This window comes from Coregonus lavaretus (assembly GCF_964263955.1).
Source record: "Coregonus lavaretus genome assembly, contig: HAP1_SCAFFOLD_1180, whole genome shotgun sequence".
Classification (NCBI taxonomy): domain Eukaryota; kingdom Metazoa; phylum Chordata; class Actinopteri; order Salmoniformes; family Salmonidae; genus Coregonus; species Coregonus lavaretus.
In genome coordinates this window covers 89330-103793 of record NW_028165471.1, presented here as the reverse complement: position 1 = coordinate 103793, position 14464 = coordinate 89330, and the positions used below count along the sequence as shown (strand labels likewise).

Genomic DNA, 14464 nt, shown 5'->3' with positions numbered 1-14464 from the left:
CTTCCTGATTAGAGGGGAACAATTAAAAAAATGCAGTGGAACTGGCTTCAAAGTCCAGAGTTGAGTTTGAGGGGTGCAGGGTGTGATTTGAGATGCAGCCCCACGCAGACTCCATACAGACTCCATACTACCTGCTGAGTGAGAATGATCCAGCAACACTGCCTTTGACCTCTAACTCAGGAAATAAAGCTGCCCTTTAATATTCTATGGGACTCTGGTAATGACAAGATAAGGATAGCATTTACATTTTAGTCATTTAGCAGACGCTCTTATCCAGAGCGACTTACAGTTAGTGAGTGCATACTAGCAGAGAGGAAGAGGCGAAGCAAGAGCGATAACTGGGACCAAATGTTGTTTTTTGCTCAACAAGCAGTTTTTGTATGGAGGTCAATGAATTCCATATTTGGTCACCAAAAAAATTGAATGGCCTATGCTTAGGTTATGAGTGTACTGATATAAGTAGGACACGTGACTTCCCAGCAACTTTTGAGAAAAAAAAAAACTTTATAAGGGGGATGTTGCGTCTGTACACCCACATTTCTGCCCTCTCATTTGCTAGAATGGTCCCACCTGATCTTGCCTCCTCCGACTGCCTTGCATTTTTAATTGTTAGAGCAGCCACTAGAGTCTGGTCAATATAATGGATAATCTGTCATTACTCAACGCTGGTGAACGAGGAAGGGAAGGAGGGAGGGGGTGTTGTCCAGGCAGAACAGATAAGCGTTAACAAGCAGCCTGTGTTGCGCAACAGTAAGGAGTGAGGACAGGATCGTAAAGAGAAGAAACCCAAAAGTTTCCACTGGTCTTCTTATTTTTATTTAACTAGGCAAGTCAGTTAAGAACAAATTCTTAATTACAATGACGGCTTACCCCGGGCCAATTGTGCGCCGCCCTATGAAACTCCACATCACTGGCAGATTGTGATACAGTCTGGAATTGAACCAGGGTCTATAGTGAATCCTCTAGCACTGAGATGCAGTGCCTTAGACTGCTGCGCCACTCGGGAGCCCACTCGAAAGTCTATATGGCCTGAGAGGGGACAAACATTAACGATGACTCAGTCAGGACAGAGAGACGGAGCCTGAAACTACTGTTCAAGTTAAAGGCAAGAAAGTATCCATTCAGTGGTCCACTTCATGAAGACTCCCAGTGTATACTAGCCAAAGATCCTATTACATTATTAGTAGTATTCTAGTTCTATGATACTAGCAAACTAAACATTTATGGACACTAGTTTCTCACATCTTTTGTCAAAGTGAGCCATTATACCAGTTAACTTGACTGGTTGATTCTCCTACACCATTGTGGTCTAGTTACCTACGGTGTAGAAAAGGTAATCTTCAGTGCTATTTTGGCTAGCCCCAGAGGACACAGTGTTACAATGGTGTACAAGTACAATGACACTTGCAATTTATTTGTGGTGTTTCACCTGCAATGAACCTTTGTATTCAATTAAAACGCACCCACACAACCCTGCTGTGAACTGGCCAGTAGCCTTTGATCCCATAATAACATTTACAACTACTAAGTTAAAAAATTAAAACGTTTATTCATTCAAATAAACTTATGACCCACAAAAAAAAAAAAAAGGCTTACAAAAAAAAGTAAAGATTAAAAGAAAAACAGACCTTATACACATCCAGTAGTTATGGAAACGGGGAGACATGGAAAATGTGTTTTTAAAACAAAACAAAAGCGATTGGCGATGGAACGAGCGGTTGTGGTGACCGTGTGTGTATGGTGTGTGAGGCTCTAGGCGTTGCGGTCGATGCGGACGTCAACCTCGCGACCGTTGATCTTGGTTCCGTTCATCATCCTGCAGGCCTGGTTAGCGCTCTCTGGCGAGTCAAACCTGACCGTACCACAGCCCTTAGACTTTCCTCCCTCCATCTTGATCTCTGCAAACATCACCTGGCCTAGAGAGGGAGGGCACAGAGAGAGAGAAAGAGCAGTAGAGTGTTTAAGCACTGACACTGCTAAAGCCATGACAGTACTGCAGCTCAAAGCTACATTCAATCCATCTGCAGGTTGTTCAGTACAGTAAACTGATTGAAGAGGCTTACCACAGACACTGAACTTCTCCTTCAGTTTCTGCCAGGTCAGGTCATAGGACAGCTACAACACAACACAGGACATTAGAACATAGAGGCCTAAAATACTTTAGGGGCATTTTCACAGAGCTAGATGATGCCTACTCCTCTGTCTAAAAGCGCTTCCAATTCACGCTACTTAATCTGTGTCCATGATGTAAATATCCATACAGGAGTACACATCATATAGTTGATTTGATCAACCTTATTAAAACATGTGTTTGGTGCTTTAATGTGCTTAAAAAGGGGAGTGCACGTCATGTCATATAATGCACATTTATACAGTATTCATTTATTAAACATACATTTCTGACAAAGATCTGACATCCTCCCTTAGCTCTGTCAGACATGGCTCCTCCTCCGTAGCCCCCGAACCCTCGGCTCATGGCCATGCTCCCCCCCATACGGTCGTAGCCAGAGCCCATCCGCTCCATGGACCGGCTGCCCATACCACCTTAGTAGAGGACACAGGGAATATGAGTGAGTGTCTCAGATCGGAATTCCTACCGCAGTGGTATTCGGGGTTCTGCAGGCTTTAGTTCCAGCCAAGCACTACCACACCTACCATTCATCAAATCAAGGTCAAGCACAGTGAAACATTGGCAGTCTGACATGTGAGATGTGTGTGCTAACAGACAGTGAGAGCCGAGAGAGAGAGAGTAGACAGACAGATGTGAAGGATGTTAATGTAATGGTGGTGTACCTAATCCTCCCCCAACGGGCCCCATGCCAAAACTGCTCATGCCTCCTCCATAACCTCCTCCTGATGGAGAGAACGCACGGCATCATACACACGTTACCACAACCTATCAGCGCATCACAACTCAAACAAGTTACAGCACAAACTTCTGTCAGTAACATGTTGGAGGCATAGGGCTGAATGCTAACTTGACCAGTGTTGTGTTACCCATGTAGGAGTTGTGATTCAGCTCTTAGTACAGTCTACCTACAGGTTCCAGTTGCAAGCTACACCACGACCACACTACAACATGCCTAGTCTAATGCCACCACTGACCATGCTGTTAGCGGATGGACATATGAGGGCTATGGACTATGGAATAGATTATGATGACTGACAGTCACAAGTGTGTGTTTGTGAATGAGAGAAAGTGTGAGTGAAAGTGTGAATAGGTGAGTGAAAGGGTGAGTGAGAATGTGAGTGTGTAAACTACTCACCCATTCCTCCAAAGGAGTCCCCAAAGCCTCTGCTCATGGACATGTCACTGCGACCAAAGTCTCTGTCCATCCCTCCTCCCATCCCCCCTGACCTGTAGGACATGTCTGGAGAGGGGGAGGGAGAAGCAAAGACAAGGGAAGAGAGAGGAAGAGAAGGCGCAGAGTCAGAAATATACTCGGTGGAAAGTTGCCATTAAACTTCAGTGTTTGCGAATTTGACTTATTTTGTCCTTACATTAGTTGTGTGTAGTGGTGGGGGGGTCTATACAGTTACATATCGCAATATTATATTGATACTATCTATTTGTAAAAATATTGCTTTTTGCTAGGTAGCGTTAGCTAGCGCTAGTCGGCTGTACCTGCGCCAAAACGGCTGCATCTTTAAAAAAAATAGTGAGCCTACATGTTTTCAGCACTTCTATTTCCCTGACTGATTTAAACTATTAAAAAAACTATTAAAACGATACATTTTCTCATGCTGTCTCGTCTGTCTGCAGCAGACATTTCGTGAACAATGAGTTTGTAACATCAAATCCCAGTAACGAATCGCGATATCTACCTACATGAGAATATAGTATCGGCACAATATTGTAACGTGAGGTCCCTGGCAATTTCCAGCCCTAGGTGTGTGTGTGTGTGTGTGTGAGAGAGTGTCCTTACCTCCCATCCGTCCCATGTCTCTGGCTCCGAATCCCCCCATGCTGTCCATGCCCCCGAACCCTCCTCCACGACACACACAGGATTATTATATTAATGGATAGTCTTGGCACAATAACCCATGTGTTGTCCAGCCATGTAACAGAATGATACAGCAGAGAGATCTATTCTCTAGGACCTTACCTCCTAGTCGGCCCATCCCTCCATATCCAGGTCCTCCTTCCATACCTGACAGACAGAGTCACACACACTTCACGTCTCACTGCTTTTAAGAGCATATTCACACGTTGTTGTACTAAAGCGTATTCTACATTATCTCTAGACAACACTTTCCAGCCACCAACAGTGGGTGAAGGGTGAAGCATGTCAGTCTAGGAGGGAACGGTGTCAGTGTGTGATGTAAGCGCTTGGAGAAGGTCCAGGAACAACATGTAGAGGATTTAAAACAAATAGCTAATCTTCACAACCGATAACTATCTATGAACTGACTGGCTCCTCGTCTGACCTGCAGTCTCTGTGCGTGGTTTAAAAAGTAACAGTGCGTTTGCTGGAGTATTATGGAGAGGTTAGGGGTCAGTACTAACCTGCAGGGCCCATGTTGCCCATTCCTCCTCCACCACTCAGCCGGTTGGCATTGATAGGTTGTCCTCCTGGTCCCAGGCCCATCCCGATCCCTCCCAGACCCCCTACACACATAGGACAGAGAGGAGAAGGTTGGAGTATGTTTGACCACACAAACGTATACATCCCTTATGAGATGCCTTGGTTCACTGGAGAAGAGAACACTGAGCAGGTGACAACATGACCCTGTTACAGAGATAATGATAAAGTAAAGTCATTCTATCAGATTACATTAACTTAACATACAGGTGTGTTCTAGTGATAGTCAGGATGGGACAGGATGTGTACTCACGTGGTAACTGGGGAGCTTTCTCCACCGGGTGGAAATCATCAGCTGGCATAGACTTGTCATCCTGAAACACACAGAAACAACATATCAAGAGGTGGTTCTTACACAACCGATATTACCACATCAACATGTAACAACCTCTATGACCTGTGACCTTCCACACACACATTAACTGTGTACAGTGTTAGAGGTTTAGAAATCAGAAACATGCCAATAACAAAGCATACTTACCATCTTAACATGCATCTGTCTGTCAAACAGCATTTGGCCATTGAACATGGCTAGAGAACAGAGTTAAGGAATACCATCAATTAACTTTTTTTTGTCACATGCTTCCTAAACAACAGGTGTAGACTAACAGTGAAATGCTTACTACAGGTCCTTTTCAAACAATATAAGTGACATGAATAAATACATGGTGAATAAGAATAACAGCTAGGACATGTATAAAGAGTTGTGTATTAGGCCGGTATAAAAAGTTGTGTCTTCTTCCGTAGTATAACCGTATGCAGGATACAGATAACATGTGCAGCCTGTTGGAAGGTGTGCGTGTTCTGTGGTAGTATATAATATATAAAGGATACAGATAGCCTGCACAGCCTCCAGGGCCTGTTCGAAGGTAACAGTCCCCATCCCTCTACTCTTCCCATCCTTATCCTCCTTCACATCAGCCCTCTTCACTGTTCCTGCCATACCAAACACCTCCTTCAGCTTCTTCCAGCCCACCTTGAAGTCCAGCTGGGAGGAGACAGCACAGAGGGGACCGGGTTAGCATAGAAACAACCATTACCATACAACACATCTAAACAGACAGGAGGGGACCGAATTAGCAATAGCATTCGGCACAGCGAAACTAACATGGTACTTCAAGTTCTAGGACGACGCAGTTGGACTTGTGATTTAGAGCGCACAGCTCAAGTTCTCTTCAATTGGTGAACAGAATTATTGGTAGGTTAACTTCTGAGACTTCAAAACATCAGATATAAATATTACTCATCTCATATCTATATACTGTATTCTATACTATTCTACTGTATCTTAGTCTATGCCGCTCTGACATTGCGTGTCAATATATTTCTTTATATACTCTTAATTCCATTGCTTTACTTAGATTTGTGTGTATTGGGTATATGTTGTGAAATTGTTAGATATTACTTGTTAGATATTACTGCACTGTCGGAGCTAGAAACACAAGCATTTCGCTACACCTGCTATAACATCTGCTAAACACGTGTATGTGACCAATAAAATGTGATTTGATTTTAGGGAGAGAGAAGAGGAGAATGAGACGTAAGAGTTCAGTATGTATGTTTGTCCTCACGTTGGCTACGAACACAGTGGTCCCTAGGCGTCCGACACGTAGAGAGCTGATGACCTCATGGGGGACGTTTGGGTTGTTAGCGATGGAAGGGGGTACACCTACACCCCCCGGTCCACCCTCCTGCCCCCTGCCTCCCCCTCCAGGGTACATCCCCCCTGTACGCTGCAGCACGCGCCGAGCACGCTCCCCATCAGGATCCTGGAAGATGGAAACAGATAACCGCTAAACGTTTACCTAGAACTTCAACTCTGAGCTTTAACCCTCCACATCAGGGTTCTGGAGCAGGGAAACAAGGGGTTAAACACAGATGGCCCCAAACCTTTGACCTATAATTACAACTCTAACCTTTGACTTTAACTAGGTCTAGTTCACAGTGAATACAGTTAAGACAGTCTCAAGAGGATAAACATTACAAACCATGTTAATGCAACCACATTCCCAGCAGGCTGGATTTAAGTGCAGATTTAGCACACCACTGAGTTTAATCTCTCATCACCGTGTGGTGCCTACAGAATGTGAATGGGTCCTTACCGCCATAATATTGAGGGGTCTTCCATTCAGGTCATGTTTGTTCATGACTTCTATGGCCTTCTTCACAAACTCCTCATCTTTGAACTCCACAACACTGCAGGACAGACAGGACAGTCAGTGGATGAAGACATGTATAACAATGACTCATGAAGTTAGGTGCGTCTCAAATGGACCCTATTCCCCATGTAATAGCACACTACTTTTGACCAGAACCGTATGAGCCAGCCCCATGTGGCTCTGGTCAAAAGTAGTGTACTTTTAAAATATTAAAAAGTAAATCCGGGACACTGAAATTCGTATGACTTGTCAAGTTTGGTATAGTTACATAAAACAGAAGTTTACTTAAGGCCAAAGCGAAAGGGTGGTTGGTTGGGTTAGATGGTGGGCATATAATGCGAACGTCTAGCAACCCAAAGGTTGCGTGTTCGAATCTCATCATGGACAACTTTAGCAACTACTTACAACTTTTCAGCTACTTAGCTAAATCTAACACGTTAACCTTAATCCCAAACCTAGCTAACATTAGCCACCTAGCTAACGTTAGCCACAACAAATTGGAATTTGTAACATATCATACGTATTGCAAATTCGTAACATATTGTACAAACTGCAATTCATAACATATACGAATTGTAATTAGTAACATTTCATAAGAAATTAATACACACCATACGAAACGTAAAATGTCATACTAAAGGGAGTTGTCTGTGATTGACATTTATTTATTTAACTAGGCAAGTCAGTTAAGAACAAATTGTTATTTACAATGACTGCCTACCCCGGCCAAACCCGGACGACGCTGGGCCAATTGTGCACCGCCCTATGGGACTCCCAATCACGGCTGGATTGTGATACAGCCTGGAATCGAACCAGGGTCTGTAGTGACACCACTTGCACTGAGATGCAGTGCCTTAGACCGCTGTGCCACTCGGGAGCCCATTATACATACAGAATAATACGAAATGCACTGAGACCATGTTGCAAAGTTAGACAGGTAAAGTCTGGTTCCTTACCCACATCCCTGTACAGGTAACACCAGGGGATCCAGAGACAACACAGATCCATAACAGAGGGAATGAACAAAGACAGTGATTAGACTGACAACAGTTAACATCATTATTACACATCTGACATCATGCTATTAGTGGATTACATAATCCATCTTGAAGGGCCAGCTAACAGGCCTTGGTGTGGGGAGTGTGTTTTGTTTGTATCCAAGGAAAAAAATTAAGTGAATTTAAAAGACATTGACTTGCTATAGACTCGTTTTTCTTGTTCTCAGTGGAGACATAGTACCCTTACCATCTTCAGTGGAATAACAAGGACTCAGGATATACTTACAAATAGCAAATATGTCCGTTCTGTCTACGTTTGTTTTGGAGTTAACACTAAACAGTCAGTTTGAGTTAAAGTACATATTACATTAAATGGTTGAGTTGAATGCATTCACAACCTAGTTTGCAAATTCCTGGATGTATCATAATACTAAAGATTAATAAACGATGGTGAGATTTTCTTGTGAGCCGCTGGAAAAAGAAGAAAGTTATTTTATACAATATCTACAATATTTTAGAAATAATTAGTTTTGTTCATGAAGAGATAATTGTGCCATTGATCCAAATAAAAAGGTAACAAAATTTGAAGACCAAAAAGTCAAATGTCAATCAATAAGACATCACAAAATCCCTTTGAGAAATGGTCAACTGCCAAACTTTGACACCAATTGAGAAAACTACAACAACTTAAAAACAAATGTGTACTAAGTTTCAGATGAATTCAAGTTAGTGTTCCAGAATCAACAAGAAGACATCCTCCATCATCACTCTACAGCCAACTAGGCTATAACAGGCTCTAGCTAACAGCCACCAACATATCATCCCATAGACATACATGGAGAACCCCTTGGATCAGTGCCTTACAGAACACTTGGTAAATAAAGAGATACTGCAGTGGAGGGCATTTAAAACCTCGTGCAGTGAGTTGGTCCACATCACTTACCCTTGACTTTCCTTCAGCATCCTTAAAGAGCTCCACGTATGTAACCTCACCAACTTCATGAGACATACAAAGGAAAAATACCAAGAGAACAAAAGGCATTTAAAATCACCAGTCGACTGTTGAACCACCACTCTCTCGCTCCAGGGCAGGCCGTTGCCTTGGTTATGCCGTTACGATGCTTCCCCATGATTGGTCAACAGTGAGCCCAGACCAACAGTCACCACACAACCCCCTTCCAATGCCTTCCTGGGCTCGACTGAGACAGACACACAGTCAGTCAACTACTGTCAACCTGGGAATTCAGATCACACTTCAGTATAAAAGAACAGTTTGGTCAACACGGTTCCTGTCAACATGGCAAGAAGTCACTACAGTTTAAAAAGGTGTCCTTTTCACCTTGCAAAAAAACACTTTTTGAAGAGCTAAAGACCCAATAGTTCAGTGCACAGAAAGACAATGGTTTCATTCATACAAAACAATAATTTGTCACCTTAACACAGGTTCAACTGAATCAAGTGCTCAAGTAGTCAATACTACTACTTGTCTGAGGTTACATTTTGGAGCTATAAGTCAATATCATAAAACCAATAGTAGCTAACTACATAACTAAAATCAACTTTAACAAGCACAGACATTTCAATTCAATCCAAGCTAAATTGGTGTCCACCCAGGAGTAAAAAATGAAATAAATCCAGAAATGTCTCTATTCTACTGACTTAGTAATATCTGCAATACAATAACATTCTGCCTCAGAAGGAACTACGAGAAGATGTGGCTAGGTCTATGTTCTGGTCACAAAGAGAGGACTGAGAAAGCTCCTGTTGAGCTGGCGAGAAGGGGCCCATCTCTATAGGGAGAAGCAGCTTGACCCTGTGTGTGGATGGATTACCTTTCTCTCTCATCAGATCTTTAATAGCCTGCCACTTCGTGTCATAGGGGATATTGCTAATGAACACGCGGTTCCTGTGACCCCCTCCTCCACCCTTCTTGTCCCCGGTGACCTGCTTCTCTTTGTAGGGGTGGAAGCGGTTCCCTTTGCGGCCTCCTCCAGACGTCTTTTCTTTGAGCTCAGACTTGGTATTCGGGGTTGGGGCGGCATCAGTGGGGTCGTCTGCGAGGGCTTCGGCATCATTGATAGGGGCGTCATCGATAGGGTCACCATCTACAGGGGTATCATCATCACCAAGGACCTCATCTCCAAGGACCTCGTCATCACCCAGGCCTAGGTCTTCTTCTGCAGGGGCATCTTCGCCAAGAACCTCGTCTTCTTCTGGCTCTCTGAAGAAAACACAGAAGAGTACAGTATTAATGGATGTAGCTAGCTTGTCTGTTATAGCTAATGTTACCTAAACCTACATGGCATGGTAATTTCACTGATGTGCCAAATAATAAAGACGTGCACATAACAGTTTATGCAACTTCAATCTCCCCTAACTAACATGGATTTATGGACACAAACGGCTAATTAGCTACAAAGTCATATTTTCATCCAACTGGAGGGTGGAAGAGAGGAGAGGAAAGTTACTGTAGGCAACTCTCTGGATTCAACTACAAATTGACTCCATTCAAACTGTCGGCTCCGCACTGGCAATACATTACCACCAACTGTCTGCTGTTGGCTAGCTAACGGTTCGCTAGCTAAATCTCCATTAAGGGACTGTGCACCTAAACCATATAAATCTTATTAAATTACTAGAGGGGCCATCTAACTGTAAGTCGCTCTGGATAAGAGCGTCTGCTAAATGACTAAAATGTAAAGTCATAAACCTTCAAAGTCCCAGAATGGGCTGAAAATGGCAGCCAAATTGGTCAGGGAGAAATCAAAACTAATCTAATTGGAATGGATGGCAGTAGAGGCATAATCCTGATTTTAAATATGTAGTCAAATAAAAGGCATGTGACATATCAGAAATATTGTAATAGGATTGTCAACTTAAAATAGTCTTAAAATTACAGTTTATATGGACTTCATACAAATGTTCTGTATAAATAGACATGTATATATATAGATAAACCTTAAAATGTCTAAATGTTTCTTTTCTTGGAAAGCAATATTAGTACTTGTTGAATTGACAACTTGTCCAAGTCCCATCATCAACTGATTTCAGTTGGCTGTGGATTGACTGCATTGTTTGAATGGAATGTTGTCATAATCAGTAAAAAAAACTGGCTAACTAACATACAGTGCGAATACATTCCTCAAATGCATTATTTTACACAATGTCTCATCACAGTACTAGAAAACCATGGTTGACCATCTCCCTGCCCAAAATGGCTGACCTTTATCCCCACATAAGGTTCATGGCCGTTCTAGTGTTCTATTTCCTAATTCTATGAGTTAAACGCACTAGCCAGATAGTAAACTTAGCTAGCTACACATGGTTGGATGGCTAAAAACCATTTAGTTGTCTGCATAACTAGCTAGTAAAATAACGACATATTACACAAATCTTAAATTTTTTTGATGACCAACTAAGACGATAACCAACAAGTTAGCTAGTTAGCAAGCAAAGTAGCAACTAGCTAGCAAACGTTAGCTAGTTTTAATGATAGCGTTAATGCTAGGCTAATGTCGCTAACGTTAGCTAGCCTCCATCTTGCCGGTGAGTGCAGCACAGATTGTGCCAGAAAAATACGATGTTTTAGTTACATTTTCAGGCCATTCGTGCCATCCTGAGATGTTCCCTCGGTCTCAGCCTCGATGGGTTCAATAGTTTCCTGGGCAATATCTGCCATATTCGTCTGTTTGCAGAGAAAGCTAATTCAATCGAGAGATGCGCCTCCGCTCACACTGCGCAGTTTAAAATAAGTAACGCTCCAGGCCTCCACCAACGCGAGAAAATGCGAGAATTTGGCCTGGATGTCTAAAGCCTAAACACCGGTAGTTTTCCTACATACAATTTATATATTTCTACACATTTTCGATTTGGTTTTAGTAATTTCAATGTCGACTAAGATTGTTTTCCCCCGAAAAAATAAATAAATATATTTATAAATTAAATACAAAAAAAAAAGTATATATATACTGAACAAAAATATAAACGCAACGATTTTACTGAGTTACAGTTCATATAAGGAAAGCGTCAATTAAAATTGTACATTTGAGTCATTTAGTAGACGCTCTTATCCGGAGCAACTTACAGTAGTGAGTGCATACACTTTCTAAATTAATTATGCCCTAATCTATGGATTTCACATGACTGGGCAGGAGCGCAGCCATGGGTTGGCCTGGGAGGGCATAGGCCCACCCATTTGGGAGCAAGGCACACTCACTGGGGAGCCAGGCACAGCCAATCAGAAATACTTTTTCCCCACAAAACGGCTTTATTACAGACACAAACTCCTCAGTTTCATCAGCTGCCCGGGTGGCTGGTCTCAGACAATCCAGCAGGTGAATAAAAATGGATGTGGAGGTCCTGGGCTGGCGTGGTTACATAGGTAAGCCAGATGAGAACAAGTTCTCATTTACAACTGCGACCTGGCAAAGATAAAGCAAAGCAGTGCGATAAAAACAACAACAACACAGAGTTACATATGGGGTAAACAAAACGTACAGTCAAAAACACAATAGAAAATCTATATACAGTGTGTGCAAATGTAGTAAGTTATGGAGGTAAGGCAATAAATAGGCCATAGTGCAAAATATTTACAATTTAGTATTAACACTGGAGTGATAGATGTGCAAAAGATGATGTGCAAATAGATATACTGGGGTGCAAATGAGCAAAATAAATAACAATATGGGGATGAGGTAGTTGGGTGGGCTAATTACAGATGGGCTGTGTACAGGTGCAGTGATCGGTAAGCTGCTCTGACAACTGATGCTTAAAGTTAGTGAGGGAGATAAGAGAATCCAGCTTCAGAGATTTTTGCAGTTCGTTCCAGTCATTGGCAGCAGAGAACTGGAAGGAATGGCGGCCAAAGGAGGTGTTGGCTTTGGGGATGACCAGTGAGATATACCTGCTGGAGCGCATACTACGGGTGGGTGTTGCTATGGTGACCAATGAGCTAAGATAAGGTGGGGATTTGCCTAGCAGTGATTTATAGATGACCTGGAGCCAGTGGTGAGGGCCAGCCAACGAGAGCGTACAGGTCACAATGGTTGGTAGTATATGAGGCTTTGGTGACAAAACGGATGGCACTGTGATAGACTACATCCAATTTGCTGAGTAGAGTGTTGGAGGCTATTTTGTAAATGACATCGCCAAAGTCAAGGATCAGTAGGATGGTCAGTTTTATGAGGGCATGTTTGGCAGCATGAGTGAAGGAGGCTTTGTTGCGAAATAGGAAGCCGATTCTAGATTTAACTTTGGATTGGAGATGCCTAATGTGAGTCTGGAAGGAGAGTTTACGGTCTAACCAGACACCTAGGTATTTGTAGTTGTCCACATATTCTAAGTCAGACCCGCCGAGAGTAGTGATTCTAGTCAGGCGGGCGGGTGCAAGCAGCGTTCGATTGAAGAACATGCATTTAGTTTTACTAGCGTTTAAGAGCAGTTGGAGGTTACGGAAGGAGTGCTGTATGGCATTGAAGCTCGTTTGGAGGTTTGTTAATACAGTGTCCAATGAAGGGCCAGATTTATACAAAATGGTGTCGTCTGCGTAGAGGTGGATCTGAGAGTCACCAGCAGCAAGAGCGACATCATTGATATACACAGAGAATAGAGTCGGCCCGAGAATTGAACCCTGTGGCACCCCCATAGAGACTGCCAGAGGTCCAGACAACAGGCCCTCCGTTTTGACACATTGAACTCTATCTGAGAAGTAGTTGGTGAACCAGGCGAGGCAGTCATTTGAGAAACCAAGGCTATTTTGTCTGCCAATAAGAATGCGGTGATGACAGAGTCGAAAGCCTTGGCCAGGTTAAAGAAGACGGCTGCACAGTACTGTCTTTTATCGATCGCGGTTATAATATCGTTTAGGACCTTGAGCGTGGCTGAGGTGCAGCCATGACAAGCTCAGAAACCAGATTGCATAGCGGAGAAGGTACGGTGGGATTCGAAATGGTCAGTGATCTGTTTGTTAACTTGGCTTTCAAATACCTTCGAAAGGCAGGGCAGGATGGATATAGGTCTGTAACAATTTGAATCTAGAGTGTCACCCCCTTTGAAGAGGGGGATGACCGCGGCAGCTTTCCAATCTCTGGGAATCTCAGACAATACGAAAGAGAGGTTGAACAGGCTAGTAATAGGGGTTGCGACAATTTCGGCAGCTAATTTTAGAAAGAAAGGGTCCAGATTGTCTAGCCCAGCTGATTTGTAGGGGTCCAGATTTTTTGCAGCTCTTTCAGAACATCAGCTGTCTGAATTTGGGTGAAGGAGAAGGGGGGGCATGGGCAAGTTGCAGCAGAGGGTGCAGAGCTGGTGGCCGGGTAGGGGTAGCCAGGTGGAAAGCATGGCCAGCCGTAGCAAAATGCTTGTTGAAATTCTCGATTATCGTAGATTTATCGGTGGTGACAGTGTTTCCTAGCCTCAGTGCAGTGGGCAGCTGGGAGTAGGTGGTCTATAAACACGTGTAACCACGTTTGGACGTACTGCCAAATTCTCTAAAACAATGTTGGAGGCGGCTTATGGTAGAGAAATTAACATTAAATTCTCTGGCAACAGCTCTGGTGGACATTCCTGCAGTCAGCATGCCAATTGCACGCTCCCGCAAAGCTTGAGACATCTGTGGCATTGTGTTGTGTGACAAAACTGCACATTATAGAGTGGCCTTTATTGTTCCTAGCACAAGGTGCACCTGTGTAATGATCATGCTGTTTAATCAGCTTCTTGATATGCC

At 43.2% G+C, this 14464-nt stretch overlaps 1 protein-coding gene across 1 annotated transcript; it reads right to left on the bottom strand.

Annotated features, from left to right (window-relative positions):
- Positions 1–1393: 1393 nt before the first annotated feature.
- On the bottom strand, positions 1394–11497 carry LOC311115822 (myelin expression factor 2-like). Its single transcript, XM_084190949.1, has 17 exons — positions 11334–11497; positions 9573–9961; positions 8684–8736; positions 7699–7706; positions 6686–6779; positions 6155–6352; positions 5418–5571; positions 5065–5114; positions 4837–4897; positions 4508–4609; positions 4107–4151; positions 3927–3989; positions 3267–3371; positions 2794–2853; positions 2396–2544; positions 2064–2115; positions 1394–1916 (listed from the first exon to the last, which is right to left on the bottom strand). The coding sequence occupies exons 1-17, from the start codon at positions 11417–11419 to the stop codon at positions 1753–1755; spliced, it is 1833 nt and encodes a 610-aa protein (XP_084047075.1). The 5' UTR covers positions 11420–11497; the 3' UTR covers positions 1394–1752.
- Positions 11498–14464: the final 2967 nt, after the last annotated feature.